This window comes from Gracilinanus agilis, chromosome 1, assembly GCF_016433145.1.
Source record: "Gracilinanus agilis isolate LMUSP501 chromosome 1, AgileGrace, whole genome shotgun sequence".
Taxonomy (NCBI): Eukaryota; Metazoa; Chordata; class Mammalia; order Didelphimorphia; family Didelphidae; genus Gracilinanus; species Gracilinanus agilis.
The window spans coordinates 516,390,056-516,412,950 of record NC_058130.1 but is presented as its reverse complement, the minus strand read 5'-3'; the positions used below and the strand labels follow the sequence as shown (position 1 = coordinate 516,412,950).

The window sequence follows — 22,895 nt, the reverse complement described above, 5'->3', positions numbered from 1 at the left end:
GGTCTCTAGTGGGGTAGAAGGAACAGTATAGAATAGTGATTCCCAACTTTATTTGTCTTATGAACCCTTTTGAACAACAAACCCCCAGGATAATTTAGAATACAACTCATGGTATCCTTTAATTATATATTGCTTAAGTATGTCAGTAAAGAGTTTTTTCCTCCTGGATATGATTTTTAATTTTTAAAAATAATGTTTCCTCTTTCCCTCAATTACATGTAAAAATAATTTTAATATTCTTTTAAAATTTTTTCGAGTTCCAAATTTTCTCCTATCTTCTTTCCCACTCTCTAAGACAGTAAGCAATGTGAAATGGATACATGTGCAATCATGCAAAATATTTCTCAGTATTAGTCATTTTGCAGAAGGGATCTTGAACAAAAAAAAAGAGAAGAAAGAAAGTGAAATAGAGTAGGTTTTGGTTTGCATTGAGACTTATAAGTTCTTTTTCTGGAGGAGGATGACTTTTTTCATCATGAGTCTTTGGGATTGTCTTAGATTACTATATTGTTGAGAATAGCTAGGTCATTCACACATGTTCATCAAATCATATATTGTGGTTACTGTGTACAATGTTCTTCTGGTTCTTCTTACTTTGCTTTCACCAGTTGACATAAATCTTTCCAAGTTTTTCTAAATTTGTCCTATTCATTATTTCTTATAGCACAATAGTATTCCATTCGAATCATATTGTAATGTTCAGTCTTTTCAGCCATTTCCCAATTAATGTCATCTCTCAATTTCCAATTCTTTGCCACCATAAAAAGAGCTGCTATAAATATTTTTGTACAAATATATCTTTTCCTCTCTTTTTTATCTCTTTTGGATTAAAACCTAGTGGTGGTATTGTTCCATCAAAAGGTATGTGGTTTTAAAGTTCTTTGGACATAGTTCCAAATTGCTCTCCAGAATAGTTGGATCTAATCACAATTCCACTAACAGTGCATTGGTGTCTCAATTTTCTTTCATATCTCCTCCATTTATCATTTTGCCTTTCTGTTATATTGGACAATCTGAGAGGTGTGAGGTGGCATCCCAGAGTTATTTTAATGTGCATTTCTTTAATCAAGAGTAATTTAGAGTATGTTTTCACATGACTATAAATGATTTTTATTTCTTCACCTGAAAACGACTTGTTCCTATCCCTTGACTATCAATTAGAGAATGACTTATTTACATTTGAGAAATGACACTTTTATCAGAGATACTTGCTATAAAATTTTCCCCAGCCTTTCTGCTTTACTTCTAATCTTAGTTGCATTGATTGGTTTGTACAAAAACTTTTATAATCAAAATAATACATTTTATATACTATAATGCACGCTCTTTGGGGGGCATAAATTCTTCCCTTATCCGTAGATCTGACAGGTAAACTATTCCATGCTCCCCTAATTCATTTATGGTATGATATGGTATGATATTTAGACACCTTTATGTCTAAATCTTATACCTATATGGACTTTGTCTTGATTATGTTATAGAGTGAGATTTTGGTCTGTCTCTAGCTTCTGCCACACCATTTTCCAGTTTTCCAACAGTTTTTGTCAGAATGCTCTTGTTCTAAAAACTTGCATCTTCTAATTTATCAAAACTAAATTACTAAGGTCATTTATTACTAGGTAATCTGTACCTAATCTATTCCACTGATGCACCACTCTATTTCTTAGTCAGTACCAATTGTTTTGATGACCACTACTTTATAATACAGTTTGAGATCTGCACTGCTAGGCCACCTTCCTCAGTGATGAATTTTTAACATGAACCTCTAAGAAGTTCATGAACCACTAAATGGGAACCACTACCATAGAGTTTTGTTCTGTTTAACATTCCTAACGAGAAGTTGAATTGAGTCATAAATAGAACGCTTATTAAATTTTCAGATGACATAAAGCTGGGAATGATGGCTCATGTGCTGTTTGATAGATATGATTTAAGAAGTTTTCAGCATGCTGGACTAATAGACTAACCCATCAGTTCTCATACTTTGGATTTTCAGGACCCCTTTATACTCTTAAAAAGGATCCCAAAGAACTTTTAAGTTGGTTATATCCACCAATATTTACCTTATTAAATAATATAAAAACAAAATTGATGCATTTTTTAAAATATTTATTTAGTCATTTAATATGATAATAAATCTATTACATATTAATATAAATAACATTCATATAAAAAAACTACATTTTCAAAAATGAAAAAAATCATTGAGGAGAATAACATTGTTTTACATACTCTTGCAAATCTCTTTAAGTCTGGGTGGATTTTCATATCTGCTTTCTTCATTCAATTTGTTGGAATATATCGTTTTGATGGAAGTATATTAAGAAAATCTAGCCTAATGCAGGTAAGTCAGATTATTCTTGGATAAAATCATGAAACTGTAAAGGCAACAAATTGAAGTAAAATGAAACATTTAGTTGATGATTTTCACTTTCTCAAAGTTCACAACGAAATGATCGCAGCTACTATGACAAAGTCACTCTGAAAAGAAGTTGGAGAAAGTGGTTCCATTTAACCAAAAACATACAAAAGAAATACAAACTGGTAGTGACACAATTTTTTTATTAATTTTTTTTATTCTTAGAAAAATCTTCCATGGTTACACGATTCATGTTTTTATTTCCCCTTCACCCCCTCAAACTCCTCCCCCCCCATAGCTAACTCGAATTTCCACTGGTTTTAACATGTGTCATCAATCAAGACTTATTTATATATTATTGATAGTTACATTGGTGTGGTCCTTTCGGGTCTACATCCCCAATCATGTCCTCATCAACCCAAGTGTTCAAGCAGTTGTTTTTCTTCTGTGTTTCCTCTCCTGTAGTTCTTCCTCTGAATGTGGGTAGCGTTCTTTTCCATAAATCCCTCAGACTTGTCCTGGATCATTGCATTGCTGCTAGTACAGAAGTCCATTACATTCGATTTTACCACAGTGTATCAGTCTCTGTGTATAATGTTCTCCTGGGTCTGCTCCTTTCACTTCTGCATCAGTTCCTGGAGGTCTTTCCAGTTCGCCTGGAATTCCTCCAGTTTATTATTCCTTTGAGCACAATAGTATTCCATCACCAGCATATACCACAATTCATTCAGCCATTCACCAATTGAAAGGTAAACCTTCGCTTTCCAGTTTTTTGCCACCACAAAGAGCACAGTTAGAAATATTTTTGTACAAGTTGGTTTATCTGTGATCTCTTTGGGGTACAAACCCAGCAATGGTATGGCTGGATCAAAGGGCAGGCATTCTTCTATCATTCTTTGGGCATAATTCCAAATTGCCATCCAGAATGGTTGGATCAGTTCGCAACTCCACCAGCAGGGCATTAATGTCCCAATTTTGCCACATCCCCTCCAACATTCATTACTCTCCCCTGATATCATTTTAGCCAATCTGCTAGGTGTGAAGTGGTACCTCAGAGTTGTTTTGATTTGCATTTCTCTAATTATTAGAGACTTAGAACACTTTCTCATGTGCTTATTGATACTTTTGATTTCTTTATCTGAAAATTGCCTATTTGTGTCCAAAAAACTGCTAGGAAAATTGGAAAACAATATGGGAGAGATTATGTTTAGATCGATATATCATACACTACACCAAGATAAATTCAGAATGGGTGAAAGACTTGAATATAAAGAAGGAAACTGTAAGTAAATTAAGTGAACACACAACAGTATACTTGTCAGATCTCTGGGAAAGGAAAGATTTTAAAACCAAGCAAAAGTTAGAAAAAATTACAAAATGTAAAATAAATAATTTTGATTATATTACATTAAAAAGATTTTGTACAAACAAAAATCAAAAGGGGAAACAACAAACTGGGAAAAAGTCTCTATAACAAAAAATTCTCGACAGAGGTCTAATTACTCAAATATACAAGGAACTAAATCAATTGTATAAAAAATCAAGCCATTCCCCAATAGTGGCACAATTTTAAAGAGATTCTGGAGATGATTTTTAAAATATCTCAAAGAAGGGAAGGATACAAGGGAATTCAATGTGAAAGATCAGAACACTTTTCCTGAAAGCTCTATGAAGATAATAGCAACTATTTACTTAATTCATGGTACTTGTCAACTCTATAAAATCTTTTATGGTCTCTTCTCTAGACATTAAGAATATAAATAAACAATATTTGAGTGAAGGAATCTATAAAGTACCACCTGTACACTTTCACAGTATATAGATAGACTGTCTAAAGGCACTAATATACTGTTGGTGGAGCAGTGAATTGATCCAAACATTCTGAAAAGCAATTTGCAAAAAAGTGATTGAAATGTGCATATCTTTCGCCCTAGAGATCCCACTACTAGACATATACCACACAGAGGTCTTTAAAGATCCAAAGAAAGTTTCCATATGCACTAAAATCGGAGCACTTTTTTTGGTAGGAAAGAATGGGAAATAAAGTAAGTGCCCATCAATTTGGGAATGAATAAGCAAATTGTGATACATGAATATAACAGAATATTATTGCATTGTAAGAAAAAAATGAATAGGAAGAATTCAGAGAATCATGGGAAGATTTATATGAACTGATACAAAATAAAGTAAAGGGAACCAGGAAACCAATATACATGATTATCTAACAATGAAAATAGAGTAACAAAAAATATCCTCTAAATTATATGTAATTATATGACCAATCTCAGAAAGAAGATAAGATGTACCTCTTTTTCTATAATGAAGAGATAAGAGACCAAAGCTATTGAATATTACCTATAGGATCAGACATAGTTGATATGTTGGTTAGTTTTTTCTGAACTGATTTTTTTCTGCCTCATTGCTTATAAAATCTTTGTCATAAGATGACTCCTTGATTAAGAGAAGGGGAAAGTATTTATGTTAATGTGATATAAAACAAAGGGTATAGAGAAAAGTAAGATTTTTAAAAAGAAAAAAATTTTGCACATTCACTGAGATGATTGAGAAAATAAAATAACTTTAATGAACACATTTGATTGTTTGGCATCAAAGTAACACTGACCTGTCACTAATTTTACAGTTGAAATTAGGTGTGTGCTCTGTTTAGTTTATTTATTATATTTTCTAGTCCTTATAAATTCATAGACAGAGATGAAGGAACTTCAGGGATCATCTGATATAACTTTCTTATTTTTCAAATAAGGAAATTGAAGCTCATGATCAGATAGCAAGGTGGTGGCAGAATCCACACTAAAACCAGGCCTCTTCAGTCTCTGACATAATTTATAACCAATGTGTATGACAATTTACATTAAGAGGCTTCCCTTCAAAATGACAAGCAATGATAAAAGACAGAAATGATAAGTAATAGAGGGATATTAGAAAATGGGCACATTATTGCAATATTAATGGGTCAATGAATTGATGCAACCATTCTGGAAAAAAAGTAAATTAGAATTGTGCCAGAAAAGTGACTAAATTATCCATACCCTTTGACCCAGTGGCCTCTATGTAGGATATATACTTGAAATAGGTCAGAGATAAACAGGAAGGATGGTCCCAGACCCACAGAAATATTCACAGCTACACTTTTTCTAGCAGGAAATAACTGTAAACAAAATGTGTGTCTATTGATTGGTGGGTGGCTGAAAAAATTACATATATATGTATATATATTAATTCAGTGGAATATTTATTACACCACAAGATATTGTGAATATGAGGAATTCAGAGAAAAATGAAAAGATTTGTACGAATGGATAAAGAATGAAAACAGTTGAAATGGGAGAATACACACAGTGATTGCAGTGATAAAAATGAAGAGCTATAATTAACAATTCTGGTTCCCAGAACAAACTTCACCAAACACTCAGGAATTCATGCAAGAAGCATGATCTAGGCTTTCAAGACTCAATGTTTTACTATAAATTCTATTAAAAGTGGAAAGGGAACCTAGGAAATTATCCCTTAGGGAGAAGATCAAGTCCAAGACACCTTAAGCCTATAATGAAGGGAAGCTACCTCTAATAGAAGTGAATAGAGAATAGGGCAGGGCCATAGTGGAGTGGAGGTATAAATCATCTATATACATTGACAAAGAGAACAGGTAAAAGACCACCATCTGGTAATTTTCTATTTTAATTGCTAACTAGGTGCTAAGCTCAGTTATTTCTTGGCTGCTAAAAGACTATATTGTACACTCTAAATTTAAATTACCTGGCAAAAAGTCCCCACATCCCACCCTAGTTACAGACCTGTGTAGTAGAAACAATAAAAGGCAGCTGGACTCCAGTTAAAAGCAATGACCAATATTGTTCCAGAGGAACAAACACAGCTAGGAATGGGAGGAGACTATCTATGAGTGCAATGTTACAGACCGATCTGACTTCAAGAGGCAATCACTAGTATTGGTTTGGCTTTGCTCAACTGTTTTTCTTTGTTACCAAGGAAAGTTCTGGGAAAGGAAAGTATTTTAGAAAATATCAGTGACATAAGAAACAAAAGGTGTCAATAAAGCTTAAAAATAAATAAAACAAGGGGAATAAAAATTATTTGCTTTAAAAGGGGCCATTGTTATCTAGATTCCTCTATTTCAGAAAATAAGTTCAGAATTATGATTCAAAATACAAATGATGGGGTGGAGGAATGAAATGACTATAATGGTAAAGAAGTAAAATGTCTCCTAATGTTTATTAAGTTTTTTCAAGAAAATAAGAGGCTATTTTCTCAAATGAAAATGCATTTTAAATCCCTTTCTACCTTTAAGCATGTGCTATGAATTACATTTCTAAAAGTACCCCAAAATATTTGGCAAAGCAATACCTTGATTCTGCTACAGTCCTTTATGTCTGGGTAATGTTCAAGTCCTAAATCTATTTTGATATTTGTTTTTTAGAAGGTGGTAATTTTGAAGCTACTGGCTTTTCAGTATTTGTATAAATAAGGGATGTAAAAAAAAATGCCTAGCTTGCATAAAGGGATGGAGCATGCCATTGTAAAAACCAATGTGTTTCATTAGGGTAATGGCTATTTAGATAAGAGTAAAGTGATTGACTATTTTTCTAATCCCTTGAGGGGTTAGTGTCATCAGAAATCTATTGTAGCTACTATGTAGTTTATGTTATTGAAAGTCCCTTATCGAAACCAATATTCAAGAAACTGAGGCACTAAAGTGGTCACAGTCAGACCCAGTTGAAAGTCATTACCCAGATAGCTTTTCTCAGATCAGATATTGTGGCACTGAAGATGTTAAGTGAAGCTGCCTTTGTAAGAAAGAGGGAAGAAAATTCTTTAGTTTCAGAAGTTCCAACTTACCACACCACTAAAGCATGGAGCCAAGCCCAGACAAAACCAAGCATCTCTTTACTCTGTAGGCTAGAACAAAGCAGGTCACAGCCAGAAGTAGGTACTGACTGATCTGAGAACAATTTTAACCTGGAGTCGGGGTGGGGTGGGGGTAGGGGAGTTCTCTTTGTATAGGAACAGCAGAGAACTGACATCTGGGAGGGAAGGTGAAGGCAAGATCTTTTTCAGAATACCTTTGGGTTTGTTGTTGCAGTTATCACTTTAAAAAATTCCTGGAAATATAGTTAAACTCTCTCTCCTAACTTTTTTCTATCACTTCTCCAACCAACAAGAGAGAGTCCGGAAGCATGAGACAGAAGCAAAAGGCCTAATGAGGCGTGAAGGTGGATGGGGAGAGAGCAGGAGAGAAAAAGGAGATGGAAGTGTGAGGGCAGGGAGGAGTGGCGGGAGGCGGGTTAGCTCTTCACACTCACACTCACAAACCTGCTAATGTGTTGGAAAGTGTATTGTAGTAGGTTTTCCGAAGTCGATAAAAATCTTTTTCTTCTGTTTGACTCTTATCGATTATGGAGAGTCAGACTCGTGTAAAAGTTCTTGTGTTAAGGCCCATTAAGAAGGAAACCAGCTGTTAAAGAAGCTTCTGCTTTTATCTGGACTGCTGAGGTTGCCCAGGGAATGTTCCAGTCCTTTTCTCTACTTCCTTAGCTTAAGAGTACTCCAGACCCCTCGCACACCCAGCTTGAAAAGAGCCCTTCACATCAAGGCTAAATCTGGGCTCACCAATTCTGGTCTGATTAGAGTTTTCTCAGCCCTTTCCCATCACCCAAACTGAGAGGGGAAAAGCTTTGCTGCTAAGCAACCGCACGACTCCTGGGAGCTCGAGGAATAGAGGCTTACCCTGTGGCTCACAGATCTGACACTCAAACATTCAGATCTGCTCTATAATTAGCCCTTGATAGGGCCAAGTCCACCTGCTCAGTGGTATCAGTAACTCACTACTGTAAACCACTTCAGGAACACCTGATGTCTCTAAAACGCAATTCTCCTTCTTCAAAATAACGGCAGGGGTTTCTTTTTGGTCTTGTTTGTTGTTGTTGTTGTTGTTGTTTTGTTTTTGGCTTTCCTGTTTGGAGCCACTGCTACATGTATGGCCTAAAAAAAGAAAAGAAAAAAGCATACTATCAATTTCAGGTCTCCTCTAATGGGTTATGAGCATCTAGCTAGTCTGGTACCATTAAACTCCCCTCCCACAACCCGCTTCAATTCCAACAGAAAAACAAAATAGAGTATGAGAAGGAGGGAAGTGGTGAGAGAAGGGGGGGGGGGGGCGGGTAGAATCGGAAGTAAGAGTCGAAAATATTAGAAAATACCAACTTTCCTCTAAGGAAAAAGTGACGAAGGGAAGTTAAACAGTAGTGAACTTTCTCATTACTAAAACTGATCCTCTGCTGGTGGGTCACTTAATGCTGCTTCGGCATACAAACTAAGTCAGACTAATTCACAAACAGTAAGTGCTCCCCGGGTTCCCAGAAAAGGGCCTCATGAATGAGAAGTGGTTGCTAGGTTTCCTTCCTCCCTTCTCAGTTTTCTCCTCCTCCTTAGCTCCTCTAAAGATCAAAACCAAAACTAAAAGAAGTAGTCCAAAGACCTCTAGTTTTTCCTGGTTTGCAGACAAGGATATACACACTCAGTCCTAGAGAGATCCCTTGTACTGTCGAAGGTTTCAGGACCGTGGAGAGCGTCAATGGCCCCTTAATGTTTGACCCGAGAGTTCCAGGGCGCTGAGCACACCTCCATATCTTACAGTCAAAGGGTTAGCCATGCAGCCCACGAGCCATTCTTTCCTTTCTACTCCACATCCCTCTATTTCATGTTTGTTTACCAATGCCTTGGACTCTGATGACCTTAGTTTAATTTCTGGTTCCTTCATTTCATTTTTAAATGTATTTGGTGGCCCTTTTCAGCTCTCCTTTCACTCTTCACCTTCCTTTTACTTGACAGTCAGGCTAAGCTGGATCATTTGGCCTACTAGCTATATTTTCACCAACAATTTCCTCTACAGTTTGTTAGCCATAGGAAAACAGAATCAGGGGTGGGGAGGATCTGTTTATATAGGTGCACAGGTTGTTTTTAGTTTTTATAGAAATATAGCCTTCTTCTCAGGAGTCTTCTAAATAGATATTAACCCCCACCAAGGCCCTACCCTAGAACCCCTAAGCTAGCAGCAAACAGACCAGAAAGGCCAATGATTCAAATATGTTCAGGGCAAGCCATGGTGAGGGGAGATCTATTTTATTTGTGCAGGAGTTTTAGTGATAGACCCAGCTGTAAGAAGAGTTCAGACCTCCCTGATCAGTTTTCTTTCTGTACACTATCACAATAACAGAGCCAGGAAATATTGTGGTTGTCAAGATTAGTCTGAGATTAGCCTCTGTTAACTCTAATGAGGCTGTTTTTATGGGAGTGTTTCCTAGATATCTATCCCTATGGAGCCAAACAGATCATTGCCAAAGTACCCCCAAAAGGTCCTACATTCAACTTAGGGAAGAGATTGAATAAAAAACGATATGTTCTCTGATCTTCAGGAACTGAGTTGTGAACATGCTTATGGAAACACCAGAAGACTAAGAGAGAATAGAAAGTATTTAAAAAAAAAAGTGCAGCGTTGACTTTGCACCTTTTCCCCTTCAGAAGAAAAAACTACAGCACTATAGGGAAAGGAAATCTCTGGCTGAAAGCTGACTTGTCTGTGGCTGGAACCCATAGTAATTGTGTGTTTGTTTTGTTGTTTTCTTCCCTCAATCCCACCCCTCTCCATATTGCCCCCGCCTTCCCACAGCCGCCTCCAGACCCTTCTGCTACCCCAAAAGCTGCCAGACTCCTCTTTAGCCTGCTCTCTGGCTTCCTTCGGTTCTTCTCTCATCTTCAGCAACCCTCACTTCAGGCTCCCAGGCATCTTCCTGACTTTTCCCCTCTGCTTCCTGCTCTGCCAGCTACTGCCCTCACTCGCTGCTGCCCAGTTTCTGCAGGGCTTCTTCTCCCCCGGGGGGAGGCCACAACGCCAGGTCGTTCTAGAGTCTTACTCTGGGCAGCCCTGGCTCTGCCCATCCGCAAATCTTGGGAGAGTCCACCAAGCCCTACATGGAAAGACGCCAGGCTCGGGGAAGAGGATGGGACTACTTGGCAAACTATCCCCGTGAGTACTGCTTTCCTCAACCACGTTCTTTTAATATTTCCAAGTGATCTTAGCTTAATCTCACTCCCAGAAATCACTGACTCCAGTCTACAATTGTTCAATTCAACCTCAATTTTCCAAAAACTTTAGTAGCTCCCACTTCCACCCTAAGAAGAAGGAATCAACAGAAGGCTCAGTGAGCACATTTGAGGAAATTGGGACTAACCATGACTCATTCCTTAATAATAGTCATTGGTAGATAGAACTATCTCCAACATCTCTATTCTTCCAGGATCAGATTCGAGGCTATTTTTTCCTGGTGTATTTCGTATCTTTAGTTCCACTCAAAAGCTGCCAGTCACCATTGCTATTCTCATGATATAGTTTTAAACTTTCGACTCTACTTTTTCCTCCTCTTCCTCCTCCTCCTACTACTTCCTCATCTTTTCTGTGTTCCCTTCTCTCTCCCTCTTCTCCCTACTCCTAGTTTCCCTACCTATCTTTCTATCAAAGGACTCTCGAGAAATAGGAGAAAATGACGTGGTGTTACATATATCAGGTCGGTTTACAGCTTCGGAGAAATATTACTTAGCCCTTATAGGTTAAGCACCAAACAAGCTCCCAATCGTAAGCAGCGACTGATTTTCAAGGGTAAACTTTCGTCGTTTGGAAGATACCTAATTTCCTTTCCAGTTCCTTTACTTTTTCCAATCCATTCCAGGACCAGTGCTATTTCTGCATGTACAGATAGGGAAAAGAATTTCCTTTACAACATCAGGAAAAGGTTTCTCCCAAACCGCACTCTGGCTCTTCTCTAATGTGTGCCTCATCAGGATATGAGAGAAGCCTTTTCTCAATGGGGTCTTCCAGGGATTTGGTTTCTAGGGTGAGACACAAAGGGCAGGTAAGTATTGGCCTTTCTTCCTGACCTTGGGTTGAGTTCAGGAGAAGAACCAGCTCAGCTTGATTCTATGAGAAAAAAGATGGTAGTGATTAAGGGCAGGAATGGGGATGGCAAGACCAGCAACCCGTACCTGAACTGAAAAGGAGTCCTTCAGCCAGAAGTACGTCCTGGTAATTTTAAAAGTGGATAGATAGATAGATAGATAGCCTCGACTCGCTTCCAACCCACTCTCCACACCTCAGCAGTTCACTTATCTCATTTACAATACATAAGCACGCTGTTCTACAAACTCTTGCATATACACAAACATGCACACGCACAAATAAACTGCTTTGACCCACCAATTCATCCCATTCTTCCCTCACAGATGTATCTCTGGAAACTCCAGTTGCACATCGCCTATCATTCGTGTAAACACTTCCAGTATTTCATATTCCAAAGAGCTTTGGGTGAAGCAAGAGTGGGGGAGGAGAGAAAGAACAACACAAGACAACGCTAAGCACCTCCGTTCCTTTTCCTTTGGCTTGTCAAATTACAGCTGTGCTCAGCTTCCGCGAGGGAAATGGTACTGCTGTCCAGGGACTGGGTGAGGAAGGGAGCTGTTGTTACCCGCTACCCTTTTTGAAGGGATACTTTTATTCAGTCTCCCTGGTGTTCACGGTTCACTTCTCATTTACTCCTCCCTGTTTTATGCAGCCGCCGGTTGCCGCTGCCTCGGTGTTTGCCTCCGGCTCCCCACTCCAGCAGCAGCAATCCCAGCAGCGGCAGCAGCGGCCGCAGCAGCTGGAAACAGATCCTGGGAAGCCCAGATAACTAACTGGCCGGGAGTAGGATTAAGTGCAGCGAGGACCTTGATTTATTTTATCGGAAAGGGAGGCAGTGGAGAGTAGGAGTAAGGAGGTGGCGCGGGAGGAGGCAATGAAGTGAGTGGGATAGCCACTGTAGTAAAAAATAACAATCACCAATATAATAAAAAAATAATAGAAAAGCTGGGGGACGCATGCGCATGGCTGGCGAGCCGCCGTCCCTGGGTGAGGAGCCCGGCGCTAACCGTTGTGATCCAGGCAAAGATTTCCATCTGTCTTCCCGTACTGATGGTGAAATTGTAAGTACAGATCGCCTCTCGCCCCCGCTCCTTTGCTCCGTCACTGCAGAGCCCCCTACCTTTCTTCACCTCCCCTCTCTAAAGTTGCGGGACAAAGTAGACTACCTCCTGGGTGGGGAAGTTCCCAGAGCTAAGACTGGGCGGAAGCGGGGGGGGCTTCTTTGGGGGCAAGAGTGGAGAATCTTCTTTGTAAGATGTATCCTCTTTTTCCACGGTGAAGACGTTTTCTCCCTCTAAAAGAAGCGTGCAGAGTCTAGGGGGGGGGTCATTTTAAAAAATTAAAGGCGCCCTTTACCTTCCTCCATTCATTTTCAAGTCCTCGGATTTGAGTTTGTTTTTTGTTATTTAATGAGTTGAGTGTCTGTGGGACCAGAGGCAGGGGATCATTAGATTGACTATCTGTGTGGGTCTCACTGGCGATTGCAGAATTAAACTGAATAGCCTAAGTGGATGGACAGGAAGGAGGTGGGATGGTGAGCGAAGCCGAATAGCTTTACATTTAAACTGCAAAATGCGTTTTAACAAACTAAAGGGCTTTCCAGGAGCCCAGAAGGAGAGGAAACGATTCTTGAACTGGACAGTAAATAGGGATGAGAGAGTCTGGATGCACCTGTTAGTAAGGAAGACCGAAAAAACAACCCGAAGAACAAATTGTGTGTCTTCTGGAGAAAATACTGCCCTAGAGTGGGGAGGTGGAAGAGGGAGGAGGAGGAAGCAGGTTGGAAAAGTGATGAAATTAGTTGGAAGCCTCTGATTTCAGGTATTCTGAGGAGGGCGGGATTCAGATGTTGCATTTTCATGGAGCTTCAGGTCTCAAAGGAGTGACAATCTAAAACACTTAATAAGCTGAGCCCTCCCAGACCTGTGGGATTGGGGAGTTCCGGTAACCCCTCCTTGAACAAACGCGTGGATTTTTATCCTTCCACGCCCCTCAGCCGGAAGATCCCAGAGCTGAGCAAGAGCTCTGAGCCCAACTGGGGGGAAGTTTGTAACTGTAAAGTGAGGAAGCTGCGGAGAGATTGCAGCTAATAGTCTTTGGGTTACTAGCACGAATGATGCGGAAACAGGGCTCCCACCTCCAAGATTAGCTAGGGGCAGAGATAGATGGAGGCCTGTTGCTTCCATCTCCCCTAGGTAAAACAGAGTGTCCCCCACAAGAAGTGGGTGAAACCGACAAGGGAGTCCTAAGGTTACCAATCCCCAGGCTCTAGGGTTGAGGTTGAGAGGAGGGGGTGACTGACAGTGGGTGGGTTTCTAGAATTCAGAAGAAAAAGGAAACTTACTCATTAAAGAGGCCGAGTCCAGTAGGAAAGAATCCTCCACAAGGAAACCAGAGACAAAGGTGAAAGAGAGAGGGCGGGCAGATTTCTAAAGTAAACCCTTTAGCTGAAAGACTGCAGCAGGGAAGATTATGGGAGGGGGTGGCGGGGGACGGTTGTTATAGAGAAGGATCTCCGAACAAGAGAGTTAGCTAAATGTGAGGCAACTAGTAGTGCCATGGGAGTGGAAGAGATGGAGAAGTTGCTACAGGAACAGCTTTCCCTCCGGAAGAGTCAATGGGAAAACCCTTCCTCATTGCCTTCCCTACTCAGCAAAGGACAGAGTCCAATACTCATTCTCCCTGCGGCTTCTCCTCCAGAGGTCACTGCGTGGTACTTACTAATTGCAATTGCCTTCCCTGCCTGTTTCCAGGCAGCCTCAATTATTGGGCATCATGAGGATTTCTCGGGGAGCTCATATCTACATTCATTCTCACCTGTCACTGATCAATGATCAAAAATTATTTCTATTAACAGTTATAGAGGCTCTTAAAAAAACAACAAAAAAACATTTACTTTGGTATCCCTAGTACTTGAAATATCAAAGGTAGAGAGTTTCTTCCAGGGCTCATAACAGTGTTTTAAGGGACTTTGTGTTCTATTTCCATGCTGTTATCAGTTAGCTGTTCCAGTTAAAGACTGAAGATTTTATTGGATCATAGATTTTAGAACCAGAAGGGAGAGCTAATGGGCCTGGAGCAGCATTGGCAAACCTTTTAGAGATCTTGTGCCCAAATTGCACCTTCAAGATGCTTGTGAGCCCCCCATTATCCCAGATAGTGGAGGGGCAGGGCATACATAAAATGCCCTGAGGCTCAGTGGAGAGGGAGAGCAGAGTAGCCCCCTCCAGCATGCCAGAGCTGAGGTGCCACATCTTCCCCAACATGGGCTTGGAGTCCAAAAGACCAAGTTAAAAACTGGCCTCAGATACTAGCTGTGTGACCCTGGGCAAGTTACTTAACCATATTCACCTCAGTTTCCTCATCTTTAAAAAGAGTTGGAGAAGGAAATGGCAAACCATTCCAGTATCTTTGCTAAGAAAATTCCAAATAGAGTGGCAAAGAATCTTACGTAACAGAAAGGACTGAACAACATCCTGGCATTACAGATGAAGCCCAGAGAGGTAAAGTGACTTGACCAAGGATACACAACCATCAATTATCTGAAACATGATTCAAACCCAGATCTCCCTTACTCCAAAACCAGAACTTTACTCATTATACCTTCAGTCCTGCAATATTGTCTGCTATCCTTTGAAAACTTGGCAGTGCTGGTTATGATGACATATCTAATGGTTGTAACTATCAATTGAAAAGTACCAGAGTGATGAGTGGTGACATACTTTTTTATTAAAGTTTTATTTTTTGCTCACATCCTAATTATATTGCTAAACTTCTGCTAATTTGTTGGCTAGCACAGTTGGTTTAAAATCATGCTCCTGAAGCAAACCAATATCATGAAAATAATTTCCTCTGAAATAGAAAAAGAAGAGTTCTGCAATTTCCTCAGTGTAGGTGCATTCAAATGGTCACAGAAAGTATGCAGAACCTGAACCCAGGTGTTCCTGATTCCAGCCCCAATTCCAAGACTTCTTTATCCAGTGCCTACAGTGAGAGAAGGAAGGGAGGGAGTATATGAAGCAGACAGATACAGTCAACATACTCCTGAAATGTATTTTTTTAATGTTTCTTAGCTTATAGGCATTGTACTTTTACATAGTATTAAATATTTTTTTCTCCTAATTTACTCCTTATTTTGTAATTCAAGTAAAAATAACTTAAATGGAGGTGAAGCTCATATCTTTTTTTTTTAAACCCTTACCTTCCATCTTGGAGTCAATACTGTGTTATTGGCTCCAAGGCAGAAGAGTGGCAAGGGTAGGCAATGGGGGTCAAGTGACTTGCCCAGGGTCACACAGCTGGGAAGTGTCTGAGGCCAGATTTGAACCTAGGACCTCCCGTCTCTAGGCCTGATTCTCAATCCACTGAGCTATCCAGCTGCCCCCTAAGCTCATATCTTTTTAAAAGATTTATTTGTACATTTATGTCTCCTTCCTACCACCTCATTGAACAATTTTTTAAATGACAAATAAAACCCTCAGAGTAAATTGAACAGTCCAGGAAGACAAATTCCATGTCCAAAAATGTATTTCTAAGTCTTCATTTAAAGTCTCTTACCTCTCTGGCAGGAGGTTGGCACCATTTTTCATCTTCATTTCTCTGGACTCATGGTTTATCATTATATTGGTTAGAGTTCTAAAGCCTTTCAAAACTGTTTTTCTCTATAATTTTGTTGTTAATGTATAAAAATTATTCTAATTCTGCACACTTCACTCTGCTTTAATTCATAGTGGTCTTCCCAGTTTCCTCTGAAATTGTCTATTCCTCAGTTTTTTATATTTATAACCATAATTTGTTTAGCTATTTCCCAATAAGAGTGTATCCCTTCATTTCCAGTTTGTAGCTACTACAAAAAGAGCTGTTATAAATATATTGTTACATAAAGGCCCTTTCCCCCTTTTTTGAGACATGGCCTTATTAGTGGTATAGAGAGTCAACTAGTAAATTTATTGGCATCTGTTATTATTTACCAGGCACTGTGTTATGTTATGGTGATTCTGAGAGGAAAACCTCTCAAGAAGCTTATAATAAGGGGGAAGACTGCACACAAACAACTATATAAAATATATATACAGGATAAATTTGAGATAGTCTCAGAGAAAAGGCACTACTATTAAGAAAGACAGTAAAAGGCTTCTTGCAGAAAGTGGTACTTTAGCTGAAGTTTGAAGGGAATATAAAAGGAGAAGATGAGGAGCAAGAAAACTCCAAACACTAGAGAAAACTGGAGAAAATTCTTGGAGCTGGGAGATAGAATGTTATGTTTGAGGAACAATGAAGAAGCCCAGTGTTATTGCATTGCAGACTACATGGGGTGTAAGGTACATGAAGAATGGAAAGGGAGGAAGAAGCCAGATAATGAAGGGCTTTGATAGAGGATTTTGTATTTGATCCTGAAGGCAATAGGAAGCCTTGGGATTTACTGAATGAGAGATGAGTGGAGTTGAGTGTAATAAGAGTCAAACATGTGTTTTAGGAAGATCAATTTGACAGCTGAGTAGAGGGTGAATTGAAAGGAGAAGAGACTGGAGGATGGCTATTATAATAGCTCGGTATGAAATGATGAGGATCTGCAAAAAAGTGGTGCTCCTCCTAATCAAAGGGGACTAATGGACATATAGATGAAAACTATTTCAAAGAGATGAATGACAGACCTTGACAACAGATTGGATATGGGGAGAGGACTGAGAATGAGGAATTGAGGATGGTATGTAGGCTGTGAGCCTGCTGACTGGAAAATTGTGGTATCTTCAATAGAAGAAGGGAAGTTAGGAAGGGGGGAAGTTGGGAGTGGGGTGGGGAAGATGATTAATTCCATTTTGGACATGATGAGTTTAAGATATCTAAAGGATATACAGTACAAAATGCCTAATAAGTAGTTGGAGATGTGAGACTGGAAATCTAGAGCTGGGCTAAAGGGTTTGCATAATTTAGTAGCTTTTGGGGGCAAGGTTCCAAATTACTTTCCAGAATGGTTACATCAGTTCACAGCTCCACCAAATAGTGCACTAGTGTGCCTGTTTTCCCGAAGTCCTTCCAACATTTGTCATTTTCTTCCTTTGTCATCTTTGCCATTCTGATGGAACTGAGGTACTTTATTTACATTTCTCTAATTATTAGTGATTGAGAACATTTTTCATGTGGTTAATAGCTTGGATTTCTTCCTTTGAAAACTGCCTGTTCATATTCTTTGACAATTTATCTGTTGCAGAATAGCTCTTAGTATTATAAATTTGAATCAGTTCTTTTTAGAAAATGATTACATATTAAATTAAACAGTGGACATTTTCATGTTTTTTTCTAAAAATAACCAAGTTTTAGTGGATACCTACATAGAGACATGGACACAGACACACACAGACACACAGACACACAGACACACAGACACAGACACAGACACAGACACACACACACACACACACACACACACACAAGCTCTTTCTCCAGTAAGTCTCATCTTTCACTTGGGAAACTATATAGTTCTTCAAACTCACAGTTTACTCCCTGATTGAGACAATCATAGAAAGAAAACACTTAATCAATATAAAAGACCTCTTTCTCTCTGGTGAGCCCTTATTTCCCTCGGGTACTTTGCCAATCCTTGAAACCTAAAGTGTTCCCCTAAGGTTTTGTGTTCCCCACAAAGGGAATTTTGCATTTGCAATTGCTAAGAAGTCAATACCATTTCCTATTAGACTTGCTTAGTCTGTACACATCAAATTGGACTAACTTTACTCCTTTTCCTTCTGGCTTCCTTTGTTTCTTCTCCAATTTGGGAACCATTAGCTTACTTCAAAACGATGCCCCATGCTGACTAATTTCATCTCTCTCAACTCTCCTCTCTTTAGCTCCTTTTTGTGCATCTCCCCCCATTAGAATGTAAGTGAGAAACTTTTGCCATTCTGCTTCAGGTTGCTATTGCTTCCCTCTTTTCAGGGGACATTTAGTACTCCTCATCTTCTGTGGGGCTGAGTCCCTGCCATGTTTCTTTCTTCCTACAAAGGACTCAACCCTGCTCAGTGCACATCTTAGCTCATCTCATCTCTGACTTGGTTACCTAGTCTGTTTCTTCATCAAACCTGGTTGTTCCCTTTATAGACCTGAGACCTAGGATGAAGTTCAGATCTTCCATATCCTTGACTCAAATCTACCTATATGTGGTATTAATAAGGACGTTCACATATTCCACAGAGAGATTTATTAAATGCAGAACAAAACACTCATCCTTTAACCCTCACAAGTTGACCCATCAATGAAATGGAGTCTCCACCTCTCATACAAGTTGGTTTTTAGGCTAATGCTGCATTATATCTGATTCATTTAAAGAAACTTTAAAAGCTACAAGCTAAAACATCTTTGTATCTCCAGGGCAGACCACAGTCCTAGCACATGGTGGTAGGTACTTAATGTTTTCTGATTGACTAATTGTTGGTTGGATGGTTAAAACCATTTGGGTCACAAATGAACAAAAATGTCCTTAGTGTCAAAATCACAACATCTTAGATCTGGAAAGTGATTCAGAAAGCTCCTATTCAAACTCACCTAACTAACACATTAGGAAACTGAGGTCGATAGAATAAATTACTACATGATATTAAATATCAGTAGAAGCAAAACCAAGTTTATAACTTTTGTCTCTTGTTGCCAGAAGCCAAAGCTTTTCCTCCTACATCACATTAAAGATTTCTTATTTACAAGTCCTGTAGTCTTTGAAGTAACTTGGAGAGCTAATGATATTATGTAAAACCAAACACAATCACTTGGTTATTTTTAAAAATAAAAAGGGACACAGATGCCTTATTCTACCATAAAAAAAAAAAACAACCACGCCTTCAACCAATTTGGCCTTCTGTATCACTTGGACTTAATAGCATACTAGTTAAATGACAAGATTCATAAAGACTTGCCAATGGTTACAGAGCAAACTAGAGATGAAACAGAATTAGAATTTGAGGTTCATTCTCTACCTGCAACTATCCAATTTGTTGCTCATTTCATAGAATGATGATGTTCATTAATTAATTCTTTGCAATCTCAATATGATCTATTAACTTCAAATTGGATTACATTTTGAAATAAGGGTTTGTAGAAAGAAGGTTTGCAGCTACTTGGAGAGGAATACCATTATCTGGGACCTCTGTGGGCCAGAGGGCATGACAGAGGAATATAATCCTATCAGTAACCAAAAGTCTATCAATCTTACTCCCTGATATTTAATAAAATGAATGAAAAAGATAGTCTTATGTTGTGTTTACAAAGGGAATACCAACTTCTATGGAAAGTTGGTCTAAAATGGACTTCAAGAAGCATCTCTTAATGTGATATTTTAGGAATAACATTGAAGAGATTTTCAAATGAGTGGTGTTACAAAATTATTTATGGAAATGATGCCTTCCAATGAAAATATTTTCAAAGAATTATGGCTGAGCCCTTCGGGAAGAAAAGCCAATGTTATTTTCCCAATGGATGAAATGGGTATTACCTTTAAATTTGAATTTCAAGGATATATACTACATATCCTTAGTCAAATGCATGGACTAAAGAGCATGACTTTCTATTGTAATTCTCAAATGCATTCCAGTATATGAGGTTCTGAAGGCATTATGAAAAAAATCAGATCCCAATATGATCAGTGTGAATCACTGTCCAAAGGGGAACGTTGTGAATTGGTACCCAAGGCACCACCAGGTGAGTCATGATGTGAGCTAGTATTCAAACAAGTACAATGTCAGTCAGCTCCTAATACAGTTTCATATGAGTCAGAGCTTAGCATTCAGCACAATATGTGTGTGAGTCATGCACCATGCAAGTCTGTACCCAGTATGCTACATTGTGCTATTAGAGAGTATAGACAACACTGTATGTTGTGAGTCAGTTCATAGTACAGTTGAATGGAATTTTGGAGGCCATTTACAATAAAGTGGGATGTGACTGAACACTAAATAAGATATAAATATGATTAGGAATGTGTAGAATAAATTAACTTACCTCCAATATACCTGGCCATTCTCTTAGCAGATTAACTTTAATTTAATTTATTTAATTAACAGAGATTAAATTTTTAAATAAAATTCATGTGATCATTTATCCAAAAATAATATTTTTCCTGAATGAACTCAATGATCACTAAAGACAATTGAACATCTTTCTGATCTGGGGTGCTTACTTTTTAATTAATAATAGTTTCACTTTGGATTGAAAATATGTTTCCAATGTGTGTGGTAATCATATAGACCATGATATTTCTTTTTATTTTAATTTAATTTACTTTTTTAGAAGATTTTTCCATGATTCCATGATTCATGTTCTTTCCTTCCCCCTTCCCAGAACTGGCAAGCAATTCCATTGGTTTATACATATCTTATTACTCAAAACCTATTTCCATATTATTCTCATTTATAATAGAGTAATCTTTTAAAAACCACAACCCCAAATCATATACTCATATAACCAAGTGATCAATCATATGTTTTTCTTCTGCGTTTCTACTCCCACAGTTCTTTCTCTAGATGTGGATAGCATTCTTTTTCATAAGTTCCATGGGATTGTTCTTGATCATTGCATAGCTATTAATAGCAGAATTTATTACATTTGATCATCCCACAATGTTTAAATTAATGTGTACAATGTTCTCCCGGTTCTTCCTATTTCACTCTGCATCAGTTCATGGAAGTCTTTCCAGTTCATAAAGGAGTCAGGCAGTTCATCATTCCTTATCTCAACTGTGAAGGAAAGAAGAGTCTTTTCTCACTGCTCCTTTTTTGTTGTTGACTATTTTATCTGGGTTTGTGATGGATTGAAATTAAAATCTGCCCTAATCACTCCTTGAAATTGCATTTTGACTTTTAAACAACCAGCAGTGTGTTTTATTTTCCTACTTTGAAGCTGGTGAAATCAAACATTTCTAAGATAAAGCAGCAGTGTTTACCTGGAGGTTCTGCCTTCATTACCTTTGTCATCCACCCCTACGAAGTGGTGTGATTAGGGTTATGCAAACTTTAATAAACCCATATAGAACTAATCTATCCATTCATAGAACAGGCGGAGCAAGTGCTCATCTCCTTATTTATGAAAATCTTTCTTGGAATTCATTCAAGAAAATTCTTCCATAGCTTACCATTGCTGATATATCATCAGGGTGAGTAAAATTAATAAATCAATAGTTTAGAAGCTTAAAGAATCAACAGATTTCTTAATTGGCCAAAAAGTACACAAGGTAACCCATGGAGTAAAGAAGTTATTACTCTGAGCACCCTACATGGATTACTCTTAAGATACCTCTATATTATTCTCTTCTTTGTCCACTGAATATCAAGTCATAGAACTGTGGACACACATTTCATCACTATAAGCAACTTTTTAAAAAACTAATTCTCTTTATTCCATTATATGTGAAGGGACAGATGCTTCTTCATATTGAATGGATATTATTTTACACACAAGAAATTATATTATTCTAGGATCTAATATAATTCTTAATTTAAAATTAGAAAAAAATTTAAATTTAAAATGGAGATATTACATATCATAGTGAATAGAACTAATCTTGCAATCTAGAAGATCTAGGTTCAGGTCTTGCCTCTAACACAAAATGGCTGCATTACCTTGGGCAAATCACTGAACCTCATGATGGTCTAGGAGCAATTCTATGAGACTACAAATTGCAAAGAAATTGCTAATATGAATCTATGGAGGGAGTTTCCTAAAATGAGAGTTCCCTATTCTAATGAAACTACAGGTCCAGGTCCTATTCCCATCCCCTTTAGAAATAGCATTTGCTCATTTAGGCCTCTAAAGTTTTTTAAATTGTGTATTGTAGAAGACTTAGATCAGAGGATCTTAGATATAGTGCTGGAGGTGCCTTTGTCATCTAGTCCATTCTCTTCAAGTTAACTAAGATCCAGAGGGATTAAGTCAGTGAGTCAGGGAATAAACCCTTATTAAGCACCTACTATGTGCCAGGCTTTGTGGTAAGCACTGGGGATTCAAAGAAAATCAAAAGACAATCCCTGCTCTCAAGGAACTCAGTCTAGTAGGGGTGCTATCATGCATATAACTATGTACAAACAGGATCTATATATGGTAAATTGTAGATAATCAATGGGAGGACACTAAAATTAAGAAAGATTGAAAAAGTCTTCCTGTAAAAGGTAGGATTTTAGTTGGAATTTGAAAGAATCCAGGAAGTATTAATGAGAAGAAAGAGAGAACATTCCAGGCCAGTGGAAATGCCAGAGACAGAATATGGTGACTTGTAGGAGGAACAACATGGAGGCCAATATCACTGGACTACAGAGTACATAGCTAGATCAGGGATGTGGAGATGTAAGGGAAGAGAAGATATAAGAAGACTGGTCAGGTGGGGAAGAGGCAAATTATGAAGAGCTTTGAACAAACAGAAGATTTTTTATTTGATCCTAGAGGTGATAGGAAACCACTGATATTTATTGAATAGACCTACATTTCAGGAAGTTTACTTCCACAACCCAGTAGAAGATGGGAGTATTGGTTTAAAATTTATAGATAAATATATAGCTAAAACATATA

The 22,895-nt window shown here is 38.3% G+C and overlaps 1 protein-coding gene across 1 annotated transcript in view; it reads left to right on the top strand.

Annotated features, from left to right (window-relative positions):
- The window catches only part of RGS20 (regulator of G protein signaling 20), a 147,088-nt gene that overhangs the window by 39,428 nt on the left and 84,765 nt on the right, over window positions 1–22,895 (top strand). The window contains exon 2 of the mRNA XM_044658016.1: window positions 10,065–10,421. Coding sequence (XP_044513951.1) covers window positions 10,065–10,421 — 357 coding nt within the window. The remainder of the gene's footprint in view (window positions 1–10,064; window positions 10,422–22,895) is intronic.